Source organism: Dendronephthya gigantea, unplaced genomic scaffold (assembly GCF_004324835.1).
Source record: "Dendronephthya gigantea isolate DGI-Jeju-01 unplaced genomic scaffold, DenGig_1.0 000143F, whole genome shotgun sequence".
In the NCBI taxonomy this organism is placed as follows: Eukaryota; Metazoa; Cnidaria; class Anthozoa; order Malacalcyonacea; family Nephtheidae; genus Dendronephthya; species Dendronephthya gigantea.
In genome coordinates, this window is record NW_021163153.1 from 501,935 (window position 1) to 520,804 (window position 18,870).

The window sequence follows — 18,870 nt, forward strand, 5'->3', positions numbered from 1 at the left end:
CGGTGTAGAAAAAAGGCGGTCCAACAGTGTCAGTAAATCAGATATGAAATCGACACCGTATAGTAGGCAAATTTCATGCAATTGATAACAGAGATGCGCTCAATTTTCAACATTCTCAAATTTCGTGAAAACCGGAAGTAATAGGCGGCAAACTTCATGTAAAATATATATATAATATATTATATATATTATATATTATATATATATATATATATATATATTATATATATATATATTATATATAGTTCACGATGTAAACAAAACACGCGCGTGCGCAAAACGGACTTGACTGCCACTTTAATTTTTTGGCGTATTACCGCAGATTTTTCATTAGAAACATATCGCAGGCTCGTCCAGTGGCGTAGCCAGCCTGACGATTTAACATTAATCTGTGATTATCGGTTACCGAGTTACAGCATGGTTGCACGGGTCGCACAGGTGCATTTTGGGTGTTACCAGCATAAATTTTTTGTTATGCAACCTTGGGTAATGATCTTGGTACAGCTCCTAGCTATTATTGGTAGTAGAGAAATAAAAATTATTTCAAATCTGTGTGACAAATGCTTCTCTAGTTATCATGCATACAAAATTACCTGTATTTCATCATAGGGGGTATGGTATCTTGGTAACTATAGCAACGATCACTTCGCTAAATATATTTTTGAAGTCAGGAGACTCTACCTAAGAACATACTTTGAATTGAATGCCACAGTGGCAATAGACAGAAAAAAAATTTGGTATTGGAACCCCTAACTGATATGATTTATGCGCTACTTGTGTCCCACCCATCCCCACACGGGAGAAGCGTAACAAAAGAATCACGTGACCAGCCTTGACCAGAGTCTTTGCCGCAGCGTGGGCCGTGGAGCGTAGGTAAAAGAGCCTGGCTTGCGAGGTTGGTAACGACCATTACAGATGAGATCTAGAAGAATTAATACGTGTATCTCGAATTGCTCAGTATTTAAAAACTTCGGTAATCGGTAAGTGCATTATAGTACGGTCGATTGATATACATTGTAGTAATAAATATCTGCTGAAATATCTGCTGAGATCGTAGTCGCCGTGGTTTTGAGTACACGTTTGTTGCCAAATTTCGTACTCGAAAGCAAGTTTAAACGACTACGAGTTTTGGCTGATAGCGTAAGTAAACAACGCGCCAGAATCTCGACGAATCTCGTAGTCGTTCTCGTTGTCACTGCTAGCCTAAAACTCTCTAATAACAAAATGCCATCGCAGGTGTTCCAGATAGTCACAGCTATCTCAAAATAACAACCATACTAAAATGATATGATACATGGGGACAGGATATGTGATACCTGTGTAATTATATTTTTTTTGGCAAATTTAGGCTTTTTGACTATAGCAATATAAACCAGCTATAAAATTGTATTGACCTACCCATTACCAAATAATTATATTATGTAGTATTGTAACAATATAGCCCTAACATTATGGTGCAATATCATGCTAATGCTGCTGTTTATATGTGTGATGATTATGATATTGTATTAAAGTGCAGATAGAATAATGCACTATCAAACATTGAAATTGACTCTAAAATTAAGTTGGACTTTACACATATACAATAAAATGCAATCTTGATTATTATTATTATTATAGCATTTATTTCAACACGATATGTATTTACAGCAAAGGCTGATGGGGTCCTGCACTTATATCCTAACAGTTCAAATTACGCTTACAAAAAAGAAATATACAAATAAGTTAGTGTTATTATTTACAATTTTAAGAACCATGCAATGTTTCTAGATAAGCAAATTAGTCAAACATTGTAGCGCTTAAGTATTCTTGTTTATCAATAGTGTTTTTAAAGGTTCCCAAGGATGATAAATTCCTGGATTCATTACTAAGCTTGTTCCACAGCACTGATCCCTTGTAAGTTATGGATTTCTTCATGATTTCTGTTGTTGGTCTTAGCAAGGATAAACAGTTAATGTATGTTATCAATGACCACTGATATTTAAAGTGTCTAACCAAAGACAAAGGTGTTTAAAAAGTAAAAGAGGAAGCTCTGTTTTTTAGGTTTATTTCACTAGGTATGATAAATTGAAAAAAAAAATATTATCAACTTACATTTATTGTATGGTGAAGCAAAATGAGAAATGCATTTTATAAGGTGTTTGCATACCGCCAGGCATAGATTAACAAAAATCTGTTATTCTGTTGTTAAATGACTGTTTAAGGCTAATTGAGCCTGCAAGACATTACTGCTAATTGACATGCAAACATTACAAAAAAATCCAACCCCTTTAGGAGATACACCAGTAACTAATTAACAAGTTTAAACATAAATTACCTGTATCTTATGAATTCATTCTACAAAATTCTTCACGCTATGTTATGGCCAGTTATGTATGATATTGGACACACAATATTTAGACAACCCCTAGCCATATTAAAAGAAACACACCATGAAGCTGATGATTTGGCTGCTATATAGTCTTTTTTATGAGTTCATTATAAATGGGTGATAAATTCAATGTTTGTAGTTAATTAAGAAGGAAATCAAAGCAGTTGGCCCATTTTTTTTTGCTATATTTGTGGTCTGTGCATGCAAGTGTTAATTGCAATTAATTTATGTAAAACATGCAAAAAGGGCGGGAAGTAATTAGTGCTTCCTAGTGGGTGCATGGGTGTCTTATAATGTAGGCATGGTAAATGCAAACATCAACTACTTCCCCATGATAATTTCCTTTTTATTCCATTTTTATTTTACAAACTGTAATATTCTACCTGATTTAATGTTAGATTGTTTCAAAAGACAATGGATTTTAACACACACATTTAATAAAGTAAACTACAAAATACAGCCATATTGGAAGCACACGCTACTTCCACTTAACTTCCTTAAACTTCCTTAATAAACACTACACAAACAGTTGATGCTTGTTGGTTGTGTCATTAAATTATTTAATTTAATTCATTAATATAAAAAAATGGAGTTTAGTCGAAGGTTTTCTTCGATTTTCATGTGTGAGAGAAATCTGTTGGAGTCTATAAAATGCCTGCTTAAGCCCAATGCAGCCGAACGACGGTTTGATGTTTACTTGGATGTTATGACAATTTTTGTACGAAATTGTGGAAATATGGTCAGACAAAAATGAATCTATTTGAGTAATTTTAAAATGTTATCATTTTTTTATTACTACAATGGGTAGAACCTCTGACTGCTCTCTTTATTTCACCTATAAGAGCTGCTCGTTTGGATGCTACCGAACCATGACTGTCCCAGGGTGTAATACATTTTCTATGGATAGGTTCAATAGAGCGCTGTAGAGAATGTTTTATCCAGTGGATTAAACGTTACTAAAGTATCTAAAAAGGGCAATTGATTGTTTCTGGGTAACTCCAGCGTAAATTTGATAAAGTCTATAAAGTCTAAATTTGATAAAAAGTATTAGCTTTTTCAAAAAGTCGATCGGCCGTGAATTATTTGGATACCAGGAAAGCAAAATAATCGTGATGTAGCGTTTAAGGGCTGCGCATCCATTAGTCTTTCCTAGAATTTGATTGTCTAGTACACTCCTTATCAGTCTTTTTTTATAGAAATTTTCACTGAGGGGGGGGGGGAGCAGGAAAAGGCGAAACGTAAAATGAGCCGACGAGGTTTGGTGATCGCGCGAGACAAAAGGAAACCTATGGTTAAATGCAACTCTTTGTAGTTATAGCTGTACAGCATTTTGGAAAAAAAATTAGCCGCAAAATCTCTTTATTTTTACGTTTCAAGACATGGCCTCGCACTGCGTCGGTCTTAGAAAGGACACAACTGCTGGCCTTGGGTCATATAAAGCAGTAGCGACACCGTTCCAGGCTATAATCATTGTATCATTTGTTGTCTACCTTTGGTTTTTAGCAACACAGCTTGTCAGCTTACCTTAGCATATGTAGTGTCCTGACTGTGTAATCTTCTTTCAAAATGTGTAATTTGGGTTTCAGATCGTCAAATGTCTCAAAAACAGTGTCAGTGAATCCTTTCACATCATCACCATTCACCAACTATACCTGCACATTCGAGTAGTGGTCTTGTAGCAGCAACAAAATCATTTATTGATTTTGCACCACAGATGTCAACATTGTTTTTAATTATGCCTCCCTGCTCAGCGGTAGTAAATTATCTTCCTGGGTGATTAAGGCATGCGTTCTCTTCGTTTGCCTTGCTTAGACTTGTTTGATTTTCATTTATTCGGAGATAATGCAAATCTATTTTTTGCGCACAAAAATTTAACATATCTCGAGCAAGTTATGAATGCTCATTTGAATAACATCTATACTTGGTTATGTGCCAATAAATTGTCTGTAAATATAAAAAAGACTAATTATGTATTCTTTTATCCTCCACCAAAGATACTTGCGTACACTCATGATCCAGTTATTTCTAAATCAATTGCCGTTGAAGGTAAAAAAGTATATAAAGGTATTTAATATGTTGATGCACATTTAAAGTGCCTATATCAACCTCAGGGAAATAACCTACGTAGATAGATTAGACGATTTTAAGAACATTTGCAATATATCTGATAAGACGAAAATTTGATTTTCATGTACTTTTCGGGCCTCAAAGTTGGCTTTTTTCATGTTCGACCGTGAGGGGCGGTGAGTGGGAACTAGTTGCCCTTTTTCACCGTAAGTGACGTACATTGGAGAACACGCTCATTTTGTAAACAAGAAAACGCTTTAAAATCTAGAAATATTGCGGCAATGAAGTGCAAAATCTTGTAGTAAACTTTTTGGTTCGTTTTTCGCTAAAATGACATCGTCATATTTTTCCGACAACTTAGACAGCCAACTTGATTCGGATATTATTTTAATTCATCCCGGATTATGTATTGCCAATATTGGAAGTTGAAGACGATGCGACTAAAAGGTCTATTAGTTTATGGCTACTTGAGAGATAGAAGAATACCTTTGTCGGCATGTGCCCATGATTCCATTCCAGACAACGTTTTGGAGGAAAGATCTTTGAAACCTTCAAACATTTGTCTTGTGAAATCATAAGCATATACAATATAGATCAATGTGAAGTATTGAGAACTTATTATAAATTATCATGTTTGAATTGAAATGGCTAAAGGACATGCATATTAGCCACTAGTTATTGTTGAATACTTGCCTATTTTAATCAACTTGCACATTTATACTTCCTTTCATCTATGTTATGAAACAGACGCAACGAGCTGGGTGCATTGTTATGCAATGTGGGACTTCTCCAACTTCTTGTAAGACAAGTTCTCCACTCCACTCCTGTTTTTTACTTACCAAGAGATCGATTTTGCAATTTTTAAATTTGCACCTAAAAACGTATACTTTTATATTTGTGAAACAATAGAGTGAAATGTCAGTATATGTAGTGCTTTATATGTTTCAGTATTTGCGAATAAAAGAAGCTGCTTTCTTTCTTCATGTATACGTCCCTCTTTTAGTCTTCATTATACTCAGCACGGTCAGCAATCAGTTTGTCTTGGTAAGGTTGATATAAACCGGCATGTGTAGGCGTACTGTCTCTTGAAGCAGGTTGAACAGTGTCGCATCGTCTTAAAGTTTCAATATTGGCAATACATAATCCGGGATGAATTAAATATCCGAATCAAATTGGCTGTCTACGTTGTCGGAAAAACTTGACGACGTCGTTTTAACAAAAAACGAACCAAAAAGTTTATATACTACAAGATTTCCCACTTTATTGCCACAATATTTCTATATTTTAAAGCGTGTTTCTTGTTTACAAAATGAACGTGTTCTCCAATGTACGTCACTTCCGGTGAAAAAGGGCAACTAGTTTCCACTCACAGCACCTCACGGTCAAACACGAAAAAAGCCAACTTCGAGGCCCGAAAAGTACATGAAGATCAAATTGTCGTCGTATCAAATATATTGCAAATGTTCTTAAAATCGTCTGATCTATCTAAGTAGGTTATTTCCCTGAGGTTGATATAGGCACTTTAAATGGACAACACATGTCCATAATTTTCCAAAAAACTTAAGAGAAGTATACGGATTTTAATCAAAATGCGAAATTATGTCACACCTGAAGTTTTTCTTACAATTGTATTATTTGTTAATATATCCATTTTTTACTTACGGCCTATTAGTGAGACATACATTTCCACCTTGAAATCATTAATTTTACTTCAAAAGACAGCTGTTGGAACAATCTGTTTTGCTAAATTTGATGATCATTTTAGTCCGTTGTTCTAAATTCTTAATTTTTTAAAGCTCGAGAGGTAAATTTACGTTACTAATTCATTACATTTTTGATTACTATTGTAACACTTTACCAGATGTATTTACTGATTTTTTTGTGCAAGTTAGAAGAAAACATAACTATAATTAATACAAGATTAGCCTCGAAAGGTACATATTATATTCCACAGTAAGAACTAATTATGGAAAATTTTTTATTCGATTCCAAGGCCCCAAGGTCTGCAATGAAATAAATGATAATTTGAAAATTTTATCTAAGGGTGCATTTAAGCGGCAGCTTTCTTCTAGTTTCATTGATAGATATTAACGATATTAAGAATATAGAAAGGTAAATTCATCAATTATTGCATGTCTTTTTTTATTTAATTTTTATTTATTTATTCTGTTGTTGTTTTGTTTTAAACTATTCGATGTCGACCACACGATGTTTAAATTTATACATTGCGCTGTAAATTTAAATTTAGTTTAAGATTGTGATATATACCTTTCCATTTCGTTCCTCTTGGCGTGCGAATTACGCTTCTTTCGTATGCCTTGGTCAACGTGACAGGAGGCTCTGTCCTTTTCACAAAAATAACCGGTGCCTTTTATGGTTCTTTTTCGGAAGTTAGCCTTTACTTGTTTCAATATCCGCGGCAAGTTTGTCCAACTGTGCCTTTATATTACGCGTGTTATTTAGCGTAATTTCTACCACTGATGGTCTTTTTTTCACATCTTTCACAACACTGTGATAATCTTTGCTAATATTTACCGAATGTTTACCATTATCTTCGATAATCTTAGCTTTACTGTAAAAGACATTTTTAAAGCTTCGCTCTTTTCGAACTTTTTCACTCCTTTGCATTCAAGGACAATCGTTAATATATAATTAGAGTGCAAAATCTACTTAGGGGATCGATCCAGGGTACATTGAAAAGTCCACGTGGTACAGTGACACGTCCATTCTCATTGATTTATGGCTGTGACATCTTTCGCACATTTTTTTCTCGCTCCCCGTCACAGCTAACCCCAGCCAAATATAAATGCCTAATATGAATACATAAGAGATGCCTGCAGAGGAAGCTACTTCAGTAAAGGCTGGCTGAGACTTTCTAGAGGTTTAAAGGGTCTTAATTTCGAGTGGTATTATACACACTTCATATTCAAGCCAGGAAGAGTTCATGGAAAAATGAGTCAACTATATAGGTCCTCCGGCAGGAATCGAACCTAAGCTTTTGCGATGCCGGTGCAATGCTCTTGCCACCGAGCTACAGAGGTAGCTGACAAGAGCAAGCGTGGTTAATGTGTATGTCATAGAATGCCGGGAATAGCTGAGGGCAAATCAAAAATGATTTTTGGCACTTCACTAGATGCACGAATATTCTAGAGGTTTAAAGGGTCTTAATTTCAAATGGTATGATACACACTTCAAGCCTTGAATTTGAAGTGTGTATAATACCACTCGAAATTAAGACCCTTTAAACCTCTAGAATATTCGTGCGTCGAGTTAAGTGCCAAAAATAATGATTGATTTACCTATTACTCACCTATTCCCGGCATTCTATCATAATTATTATACACATTAACCACGCTTGCTCTTGTCAGCTACCTCTGTAGCTCAGTGGGAAGAGCATTGCACGGCATTGCAAAAGCGTAGGTTCGATTTCTGCCGGAGGACCTATAGTTGACTCATTTTTCCATCAACTGTTCATGGCTAGAATTTGAAGTGTGTATAATACCACTCGAAATTAAGATAATCGTGCATCGAGTGAAGTGCCAAAAATCATTATTGATTTACCTCACCTATCTGAGACTTTGATCACTTCAGTGCATGTGTCAAGGTATCTTACGGATACCTTACAAGCGATTGACAACTTTGTTCAACATGTAAGCAAAACAACAGTCTATTGTTCTAGATATTTCAAGTGAATATAATAAATTCAAGTAGATACTTTAGCACGTATCCAGTGTGATTGAACGTTAAGTGATGGATTGTGTTTTTTAATTAGCAGCATTTCGTAAATCAGTCGATCCATTTTCCCTTGGCACTTTTTAAGTACTGAAAAGTCTTTAGTCAAGTTAATAGACCTTAGGACTACGTCATGATCTCTATGAACGTGTTAACATATTGACGATGAGCTCCGATAGTGTTCTTCTCTTCAAACAAGTGTCGAGTTGTGAGGCCGAGATATTCTGCATCGTACAGAGGACATGAATATGTGTAGACCAGACACTGTTGTTTGATCAGAGAAGGTTTTGATTCTTTTACTCCAGGAACATCATTGAGCTTGCGACTAGTATAAATGGGCTGTAGAGTTATTCCGATTCTTTTACTTGGATTGACGAGTTGTTTCCTTAAGACATCAGCCAACTTCTGGTCTTTGTATGGTAACACGACGCGCACAAACTCGTTTTCTGGTACAAAAGAGGGCAACCTCAAATCATTCGACTGTTTGGACTTATCGAAGGACAAGATTATAGAATCGATCAGTTCATTTGGATACCTCAGCTTGAAGAAAATAGACTTGAGTTTAGCACATTCAGTGTTGAAAAGCTCTTTACTTGATCATAAGCGATATGCACGATCCAACATCGTTTTTAGGAGCGAGATTTTGTACCTTTGATCTACATGGCTGTGATAATCTAGTGAAAGACCAGTACGTATTTTTTGGTTTTCTGTAAACGCTAGTACTCAGTTGACTGCCATTCTTTTCTATCTCCATCCCAAGAATCGGCAGCTTGTTCTTACTTGGAGACTGCAAGTCAATTAAGACGTTACGTTCAATCCGACTCGATACGTGCTAAAGTATTTACTTTACATTGTTATAATCACTTGAAATATCTAAAACAATAGACTTTTGTTTTGCTTATATGTTTATATATTTACTTATGTAAAATTCTATAAATTGTCCTGTCCTTGACGATGATGGGAAGATGTCATCGAAACGTCATTCCCAACGTTAGTTTTTCTATTAAACTTAATCTCTAAAGTTAACCTTATAAGAAATTTAATTAATTTGTGGAAACCTAACTTGGAAAACTGTCTCTTTCTTGTTATTTTAAGAAACAATTACCCGTTTTTGGATAGCCAGATCCAAACACCTGGAAATGTTGTTTGACTTTTTAAATCTCGCAACATTTAAGCGTGTTTTGATCTGGCCATCCAAACACCGAAACTATTAGGTATAGTTGTTTAATGAGACACATATATATTTAGTAAATATTGATAACGGCGTGTTGGTGAAAGTTGTCCTAGTTATCCTTTTTTAATTTTTTTCTAGGATATTTTTTCTACTTTACTAAAGTAGACATTCTCTCTGGCGTTTCATAGTTTACTATGGCATCAAATAAAAAAGAGAAAGACAATTTCGAGTGTATCCTAGAAATTATGAACGTCCCCGTCATGGATGGTCTTCGAAAAGTATTTAAACAGGAATGGGACAAACAGTATGGTGCCACGAAAGGTTTGTGGGATGATACTTGTATATCTGGAAACGAATTGTTTAATATGGAAGGCTCAATTCGTGCCGCAAGAACTTATCTTCCAGCTTTCAGGTCCGGACGAAGAGCCGATTGGGATAGTTCGGCTTTATCATACGCTATTCTGTATTCAACAGCGCTTCAGCCCTATATTCCTGCTCATGTCAGAAATAACGTTGATGCATTACGAATTCTCCGAAATAATCTGACACACGTTATCTCACCACAGCATAAATTGTCCGACGTTGCTTTCGAAAATGTATACAGAAAGATAAAGCATAGCTTTAATGCACTATCGCTTCCTACCGCAGACATAGAAAAAGTTCGGAAATCAAGAAATAAAAGGCATGGTTCTATTTGCACTGCCCGCTCAATACTTGTTATGACAATAGTCTTTTTAGCGATATCTTGGTTATTGGCTAAAATAATTTTTCGTGATAAATTATATTTTACGGTGCTCCCGCCAAACCCAGGTCATGCAATTGTCAATCGAAGTCAAATTGTGGACGGCATTCTTGACGAATTGAGAATTCTCTCTTCCCGTAATAATCGTGCGTTGACATATCTATATATTTCGGGCCCACAAGGGAGTGGTCGGTCTCAAATAGCTAGGTTAGTTGGTCAGCAGTATCTTGGAGTTAGTACCAGTGGCTGGTTTGGTGACATTTCATTTGTGATGACTATCGACGGCAGGTCAATACTTCATGTCCTGAATTCATACGTCGATCTTGCATATCGCTTGAATTGTACTAAAAATGACGTTGGTATAATTTTTTTTTCAAATCAAAGCACTGGAGAAAAGGTAAAGAAAGTTCTCTTAGAAATTGGAAAGAAATTGGACGTCAATACTAAAATCACTTGTCTGATAATAGTACTAAACGTACTAAAGCTTGATGAAATAGTCCCATTCCTCCCTCCAGTAAAAGAAGAAAGTTGGCAAGGTTGTCAAGTATTAATTACCACACAAAACAGATCTGTGCCGCCAAATGATTCGTCAAGTGTCCATGTGTCGGTTAGACAAGGAATGCACCCAACAGAATCTATTACGCTTCTTACAGATATTTCGGGGCTTTTTGAAAATCGAGATTTAGTAAGTGAAGTTGCCAAAGAGTTAAATCATCAACCTCTTGCTTTGGTGACCGCTGCGTTGTATATGAAAAAACGTCGCGACAAGAAGATGCAAATAACATGGAAAGGTTATTTGCGGGAGCTGGATCAAGAGAAGCGAAACTTGGCGAAAATGAAACAGGGTGAATATATGAAGGCCTTTTTTTCAACGATGTACGCGGCTGTTTCACTAGCAATCAGGTGGATTGGCGAAAATGACTCTGTTATGAAACACGCTTTCACATTCTTTTCCTATTTGTCGCATGAACCTTTACCACTTTATTCCGTGGGAGCTTTTACCCAGCATATCGATCGAGGCGCTTACAGCACATACGAAGAAATTGAAGAATGCCCGCTTTTTCTCTCTTCAGAACATGGTGAATTAGTTTTAATATCTTTGAACCGAATTGTACATACAATTATCAATCTATATGTTTCCAATTACGTAGAAAAGGATGAGAATCTTCCACGCATTGTGTTGCAATTTCTTGTGTTACCTGGATCGTCATTCTTGGATCAGTATTATGTTCCCCATCTGAAGTCATTTTATAAAGAAGCAAGTAGTCTTCCAACGCGTACGCTGGTCCCAAAGCTAAAGGATTTGAGATATAATATGGTTAGGCGTATGCAATACTTAGCTTTTATTTTAAAAGCAAGCAATGAAAAAATTTTATTCAAGTACTATGAAGATCTATGTTTTCAGATATTTCGCACGTTTGACTAATTTTGAAAATGCCATAGATTTGAGAAACTGTATGATTATATTATGCTAATAGCATAAAGCAAAATCTAAACTGTGCAACTACTGTAAAAAAAATTGTGTACAACAAAGCGCAGCCAGCCAGACAATTTGTCCCGCTATGCTAATATTTTGGTGTTCATTGACATTAAAAACAATAAATTTCCAATGACATGAATAAATATTATAAATGGAACTTTACCTAGCGGGACAAAATTTTCAGGCTGGCTACGCCACTGTGTACAACACGACACCGTTCTATCTCTTCGTGTTTTAGCTTTACGATTATTCGCTTCGGCAGTCATTGAAAATAGGCCTGATCGCCAGTGGAGCTATATTATAATGAGAGTCAAGTCCAATTTTCGACAAAAACGATTTGTTTTAAAGCCCAGTACATAATTATGATGGTATGTTAGCCTACAGGGCCCAGTTGTTCAAAGCTAGGTTAGCGCTAACCCTGGGTTAAATTTTACTTCTCTGTTTTGGTCTGTATATATATATATTATATATCATCATTCGCCTGATGATCGTTTCAGAAGAAACGTGAAACACAGAGTGTAGCGAACAAAATATTATTCAAAATTTTGTAATATTTCATTGATTTTATTTTAATCGCTCTATTAAATTTTGATATCGAGCACTCTTTCTTCTTTGATACTTTACTTAATTTTATATATATATATATATATATATATATATATATTATATATATATATAATATATATATATATATATATTTATATAATATATAATATATATATATATAATAATTATATATATTATATATATATATATATATATATATCAAGACTTTGCAATATTAGACTTTTATTGATCCCCAAATATTTATGAAAAAACATGTTCAACTTCGTTCAACAAGCGATTAAAAAAATTGATGTGAAAATTTGAGTTGACCCTTGGTTAAGCTAACCAGCTTTTGAACAACCGCCCCCATTTGATATCATAGCTTGGTGTCTAAAATGCCTTGCATATACATGCCATGAAATAAATTCAATGTATTAACTCGCGGTTAAGATTTAAATTACACAGTAAATTTCAAGGGGAAAATATTACTACATATTGGAGTGAACATTATCCAAGTCGGTGTGGTAAAAAAAGTGGGTAAGATTTACGTCAAAACTGTGAGTTATTTAGCGCGGGGCTGCTCCATTTACCCTTTTTAATGGAGTAATCGAACAAGGCAACTTTATTACCCTTCCGTGATATTCTGGGGTTATACTTATACTTACTGAAATTGTGAATTGAGAAAACTGTGATTTATTACTGCGCACGCTCAGCTGGAAAACCATTGCTAGTTCCTAGTGTTTTAAATATTCAAAATGGCAGCTATGTCCAATCTCCCCACCCTGGTTCATGTCAGTGTTGTCAAAATCTTGACCCACGTAGCACAGCGACAATCAATTTCCCTGGGGTTAACCCCCCAACCCTGGGGCTTAACGTTGATAGGTGCATTACATGTTTTGCATTTGTGAATAAACATTGACATCATCTGTCTGATATATTAATCATCAACATTAAATAATTAATAAACATGGTGACCACAAATCAAAACACATATACATAGCCTAGTTTATAATTAATGGGTTAAAGAATTTTGCGATTTTCTAATTATAATTTTTCACGATGGCATAGACCTGCAGACTATACATCTAATAAATAGCAAGAGGTCCATACTAGAGGTTATTGCACAAAAAAATTATTCTTCCGGATTCAGATATCGTAAATTTGAAAAACAAATCAGTTTTGGGTGCATGTTTATTTTGGCAAAAAGCCAGTTGATGGCAGCAAGCAAAATGTTCGACAAATGTTCTTAAAACATTTTTATATACGTGGAAACAGTGTTTAAAAACACTTACTGTACCTTGTGACCTTCTTTGGATTCTAAAACACTTGAAAATATGGACTAGCAGGCTAAACAGTACTTCCACTTCTATTACTGGTATTCTAATTGACCAGTCAAAAAGTAAAATGTATATTAAATCCATACAATCATCACTTGATGCATTGCATGCATACATGTACATGCATACAATACACTAGGGTAATAGGTGCGGTTTTTTTAACATAGCACTAACAGCTTCCATTGCATTTGGTTTCATGGCATCCAATTTATATGTTTGTGCCAGATATACAGATTTAATAGGGCTTCGGTGATGCAGTGGGGCTTTGGTGGCTCAGTCATCAGAGCAAGCACCTTTCACCTCTGATATCGTGGGTTCGATTCTCTCGTTGCCCACTTAACTCATGTGAAAAGAGTACATCAACACTCTGCTCTAAGTCGTGGGTTTTCTCTGGGCACTCTATTTTCCTCCCGCAAGGAATGTGACAAGAGTGGGTTAGGATAAACAGACTAGGACAGTAATAACACAATTGTTGTAAATATAGATAGTCTAGGTTAAACATATATATATAGCTAAGAGTAATACTTGATGGACCGATGGCGTACACAACACAATAAAACAACAATGATTTGGGTTTCAAAATTGATTATACATAGTATAATTACAATCTGAAGCTATATAATACAAAGAAAAGGAAGAAAATATATAAGTATTTATTTTGACTAAACCCCTCTACTTAGTTTCCTGTACTTACATTTGTCCAAACCACTGTTTAGATTAACATAACAAACAAAACAACCCTTAAATTCGCTACTTTTATAGCTCAAAATTATTTAACTTCGCTTCGTCTCTTTGGCAATGTTTCCTCGTGTTCGTGCATTTTGTTTTCGGGCGCACTTGTGTACCCTCGTTACTTTATGTTATATACGTCTATAAGTCAACGAAACACTTGAAATGATGTAATCGGTCACTGAAAAGCTCCAAATGGGGAGTGAACTGAAAAATATCTGTGTCTGTTAAAATTTAATTTAATTTCTATCTTATTAACTTTTTTCTAGTCAGCATTGATGATGCATTTAACAAAACCTCCCTTTTAAATGTATCTGAAAACAACCTGGACCATCAAAATGAGGTACTGTGACTTTATATGACAATACAGTAAGTTTAAACATAATTAGAAGAACTTCTTTCAATTTCAACACTGAGACGAGTTTAAAATAATAATGAAGCCAGAAGCTCGTCACTCGTATTTGGTCGCGAGAGTCGACCTTGTTTAGCGTTCCTGTTCTGTGCTGTTGGCGCTGGGATTTCTCCCAGATTGCTGCACATCCCACTGTTAGTAAGTGCGCCACTCACTGTTTGGAAAACCTCGCTAGAATGCGCCATTCCGGCCGCATTTTGCACAAGCTCTCAACCACCAGACAGTTCAAAACCCAAACAACGCAAGAAAACAGATAAAATTGCGATCTTTTGTTGATCTTTTGCTTCTAGCTTTAACACAATGAAGAACACTTTTAAAATGTGGAAAATTTTGGCGGGCGATAGCGCGTTTTTATTTTTATAAGCTTGTGCTTCCATTGTAATGAGTACTTTTTCCTTCGACGCAGCACGTATCGGCATGTAGCCATGTACAAATTCTCTACCGTTCAATTTTGTTTTCAAGTTTTCTTATAAACCCTAAAAATATATGCAATTCTTCTTTTGTCTTTTAGCGTTGTATTGATGAAATTTCTTTTCATTCAAGGTGTGATAAAAATATTTTTCAAAGGCTAATCCTTCAATAGTGGAAACACAGTAAATAATATGGCCCTCTAGTGTTCTCTGCAAGTAATATTTGAACAACGAGAGAGAGTGTTTCACCGGGATATCCAAACACGAGGAAACAATGCGTGAAAACACGAGCGCGCAGCGCGAGTGTATTTACGCATTGTTTTCGAGTGTTTGGATGTCCCGGTGGGACACGAGCTCGAGTTGTTTAAATATCTTCTCAAAAGAATTCAAATGTGACGCTTGGTTGAGTAATGTTCAAAAAGCATATAAGATGGTATTATACGCATATAAGATGGCATACAAGCGAGAAGACTACATCAAAAAGCATCTTAAAGCATATGAGATGGCATACAAGCGAGAAGACTACATCAGTCGCAACTAGTGAGAGAATATTGCAGAATTTTTCAACGGATGTCGGCGGGCGAGTTGATTTAGAGCATTCTATGTTCAACGAGTGTAATATAACGTTTAATTTTTTGTGAATAAGATGTAATTGTCTTTTGAGAAATAAAGGATTTGTGTGATGCGTTTTGTGTACAGGGGTGTGTTTGTTTAGGAAAGATTACAAAGTTTGCATATATAATTAAGAAATGTGATGAAAATCACTAGTGGTTTTCATCACATTTCTTAATTATATATGCGGATAAATGCATTGTACAGTTATTAGCGAGGTGTTTCATCGAGATATCCAGATGCGATCTCGTGATCAAATGCGTGTTTGTAATTGGTTTATTTGCTCATAAATTATTCATGAATTTGAGAAATACAGTGAAAATTTTCAAAAATCAAATATAATATCTGTCTCTTTTCATGCTTATTTTACATTGATTTAGATATCAATAATAAAAGACGTTATTAAGTTGGCCTGAAGACCGATTATACCAACTATCTGGTTGCAACAGCTAAACAGATGTCTTGCTGCTGCGTCAAGGGTCACCCCCACAGTAAGAAAATTGTCATGTATATTGCCGCTCAAAAGTCAAAACATTCATATTTCAAAAGCAAACGGTGGTTGGTAAAACTCTGCGTTTCTTGACACCATACAAAACTAGTGTTTCTATAGTCCGTTTATTAAACAATGAGCGTCGCAATGTCGGATCATTATGTGTTACTGCTGGAGAAAGTTGTGGAAGAAAATAAAGCTCTTCGGGAGCAAATGAAGCAGATGGCGGACAACGAGAAGGTAATACTAGGCGACCTGCACAAGAAGATTGATTGTCTTCAATCACAAAACTCCTCAAGACGTGCACGACAGACAGGGCCATCTTTACGAATTCCAAAACTCTGCAAGGTATGTATGTACCACTGCTATGTTGTACTATGTGCATTAAATATTTATATCCTCTACAGTATATGTTATAATGAATGTCCGAAGCGTTAATTTTTTACATCGCCACTAGGGAACACAGCAGTTGAGGTATTTCTTTTGTTTAACTTTTATCTTATATTGGCAATTTATTCAAAATTGAGAGTTTATAAGGAACTTAAATAAAGTAATATTTTTGGATATTCAACGGAAAGTGGCGGTATGCGTTATTATAATTAGTCAGTGTTCTATATTTTTGCGCCAAAAATGTCCTGCTGTGAAGATATTTGGTCACCTGTTTGTTTTACATAGCATTAGCGAGGTATTATTTCAGACAAAATTTGTTCAAAAACCAACAAGTTTAACCACGGCCAGGTTACTAAGTTCAAAAACAAAATCCAAGATGGCCGCACGTCAGGCAAGTATGAATATGCATGAGGTCGATTTGGATGTAAATATTGACGATGTCGATGAACTGTGCGATGATAAAAGTACTAACGAGGTAAGATATTCGTCGAAGACATGTCTTCAATCCCACTTCTAAGGATTTAAAGGTTGTTCTGGGGTAGTCAATAGTGTATAATTTGTACGGATAATGATGTATAGGGAATATATATATTGTACAAACAGTACATTGTAACATTTTAGTGTGTGATAATAGCAATCTGATCAATGGATTTGGCTTGGGTCAAACGTCAAACTTTTCATGCACCAAACATAATGCAAATAAAATGAAACAAAAAACTTAGCTTGTTTACCATTAGGTTTGGTGCATGAAAAGTTTGACGTTTGACCTGGCCTTATGCATTTGAAATAATTACTACAGCATAATGAAGGCCATAACCTAAATTCTGTCTAAAATCTAAATGTCTAAAAGCAGTTTATAAACTGCGATAACTGCACGATTTCAAGCTGAAGTAAATTACATCTTAGGTATAAGATTGCAATTACCAACATTCAAAACCATCTAGTTGGGTGCATGTTTATATATAACGCACCGCGAAGTGGTCTACCTCTGTTTGCCCCATTCGACCCAATCACGGATTCAGCAACAGTGTCTCAACGATGGAAGAAATGGTTGCGACGTTTTGAAAACCTGCTCATCAGCCTCCGAGAGTTCGACTCGACCATCCGGCGAGGTCTTCTCTTGACATACGTAGGCGAAGCAACAAACAACATCTTGACATTCTGCCAGACACCGGTACAACGTATGAATCAGCCGTCGAAAGTCTGACGCAGTATTTCACTCCGCGTGGAAACAAGGACGTAGCCATCTTCGAGTTTAGCGAGTTGACACAAGAAGCCAACGAGACCCTAACCCAGTACTATCGAAGACTCAAGACCAAAGCGACAGACTGTGCATTCACAAACGAAGACGAAGAGATCAAGACGCAGATCATACACAAGACACCCGATCCAAGACTGCGAAAGAAAGCCCTTCGCAAAAGCATGGACTTAAAAGCCTTATTAGCCCATGGAAATTCGCTGGAAATTACGGATCAACAAGCGCGACGACTAGAAAACGCAAACGCAGACCTAAACGCACTGAAAAGAAACCGCCAGCCATCAACATCACAACCACGGGGTCCATTTAATCAGAGACGGAAACCACCAGCGCCAGACGGAAAAAAAACGTGCCGAAACTGCGGCGGAGCATTTCCACATAAAGACGGGATGCAGAATAGTGAGATAGCGAAAACATTAAAAATAACGAATAAATGGAAACAAGAAGAGGAAGAGGAAGCAAAACTGCACAAGCGAGAAATCAAAGCGAAAGCGCGCCATGAGCATGCAGTTCTAACAGCAACTGGACTTTGATAGGATTTAAATGGATCTAAAGCTCCAACATGAAATTAAGCTGGATAAAACGCGTAAAGAGTATGAGAAGGCACGAAGTACGAGCGCAAAACTACTTAAGCTTGTAATCACACCATTTCACGGGACACATTTGAACTGGTTGCGCTTTTGAAACCAATTGGAATGCGAGATCGACAAGGCGGACGTTGCAGCGGTGACGAAGTTCTCCTACCTTAAAGAATTGCCTGAATTGGTCGGAAATTTCACGCCTAAAACAGCTTAATTTAAAACGCCACAATATTCGGCACAATAATTCCAACATTAAAAGTAATTAACTATACAGGCTATAAGCTTTTCCCATTACCAGAAATTGGAGACAAAATGGCTGTCGCTTATAATTGTACGCTAATCTCCATTTCATCCATGCATAATGGCCTTCGAGTTGTACTGTAAAATATGTGGAGTAAAGACATAAAACGTAATATCTTCAGAGCCAAAGACTAGGATAGAAAAGCTATTTAGAAACGTTTTGGTAGCCGAATCTTTTACTATGGGTACCTCTGCAAAGTGAAAGACTTAGGTTCATTACCATTAGTTTCAGCACATCA

The 18,870-nt window shown here is 36.0% G+C and overlaps 1 protein-coding gene across 2 annotated transcripts; it reads left to right on the forward strand.

The window, feature by feature from the left end:
• Positions 1-927: 927 nt before the first annotated feature.
• Positions 928-11,582, forward strand: LOC114536696. Of its 2 annotated transcripts, none has more exons than XM_028558049.1 (2): positions 928-980; positions 9,483-11,582. In XM_028558049.1, the coding sequence occupies exon 2, from the start codon at positions 9,539-9,541 to the stop codon at positions 11,510-11,512; it is 1,974 nt and encodes a 657-aa protein (XP_028413850.1). In that variant the 5' UTR covers positions 928-980; positions 9,483-9,538; the 3' UTR covers positions 11,513-11,582. The 2 variants fall into 2 exon arrangements, with proteins under 2 accessions (XP_028413850.1, XP_028413852.1); XM_028558051.1 differs by lacking the exon at positions 928-980 and having other exon boundaries at positions 9,584-9,665; positions 9,757-11,582.
• The last annotated feature ends 7,288 nt before the right edge of the window (positions 11,583-18,870 follow it).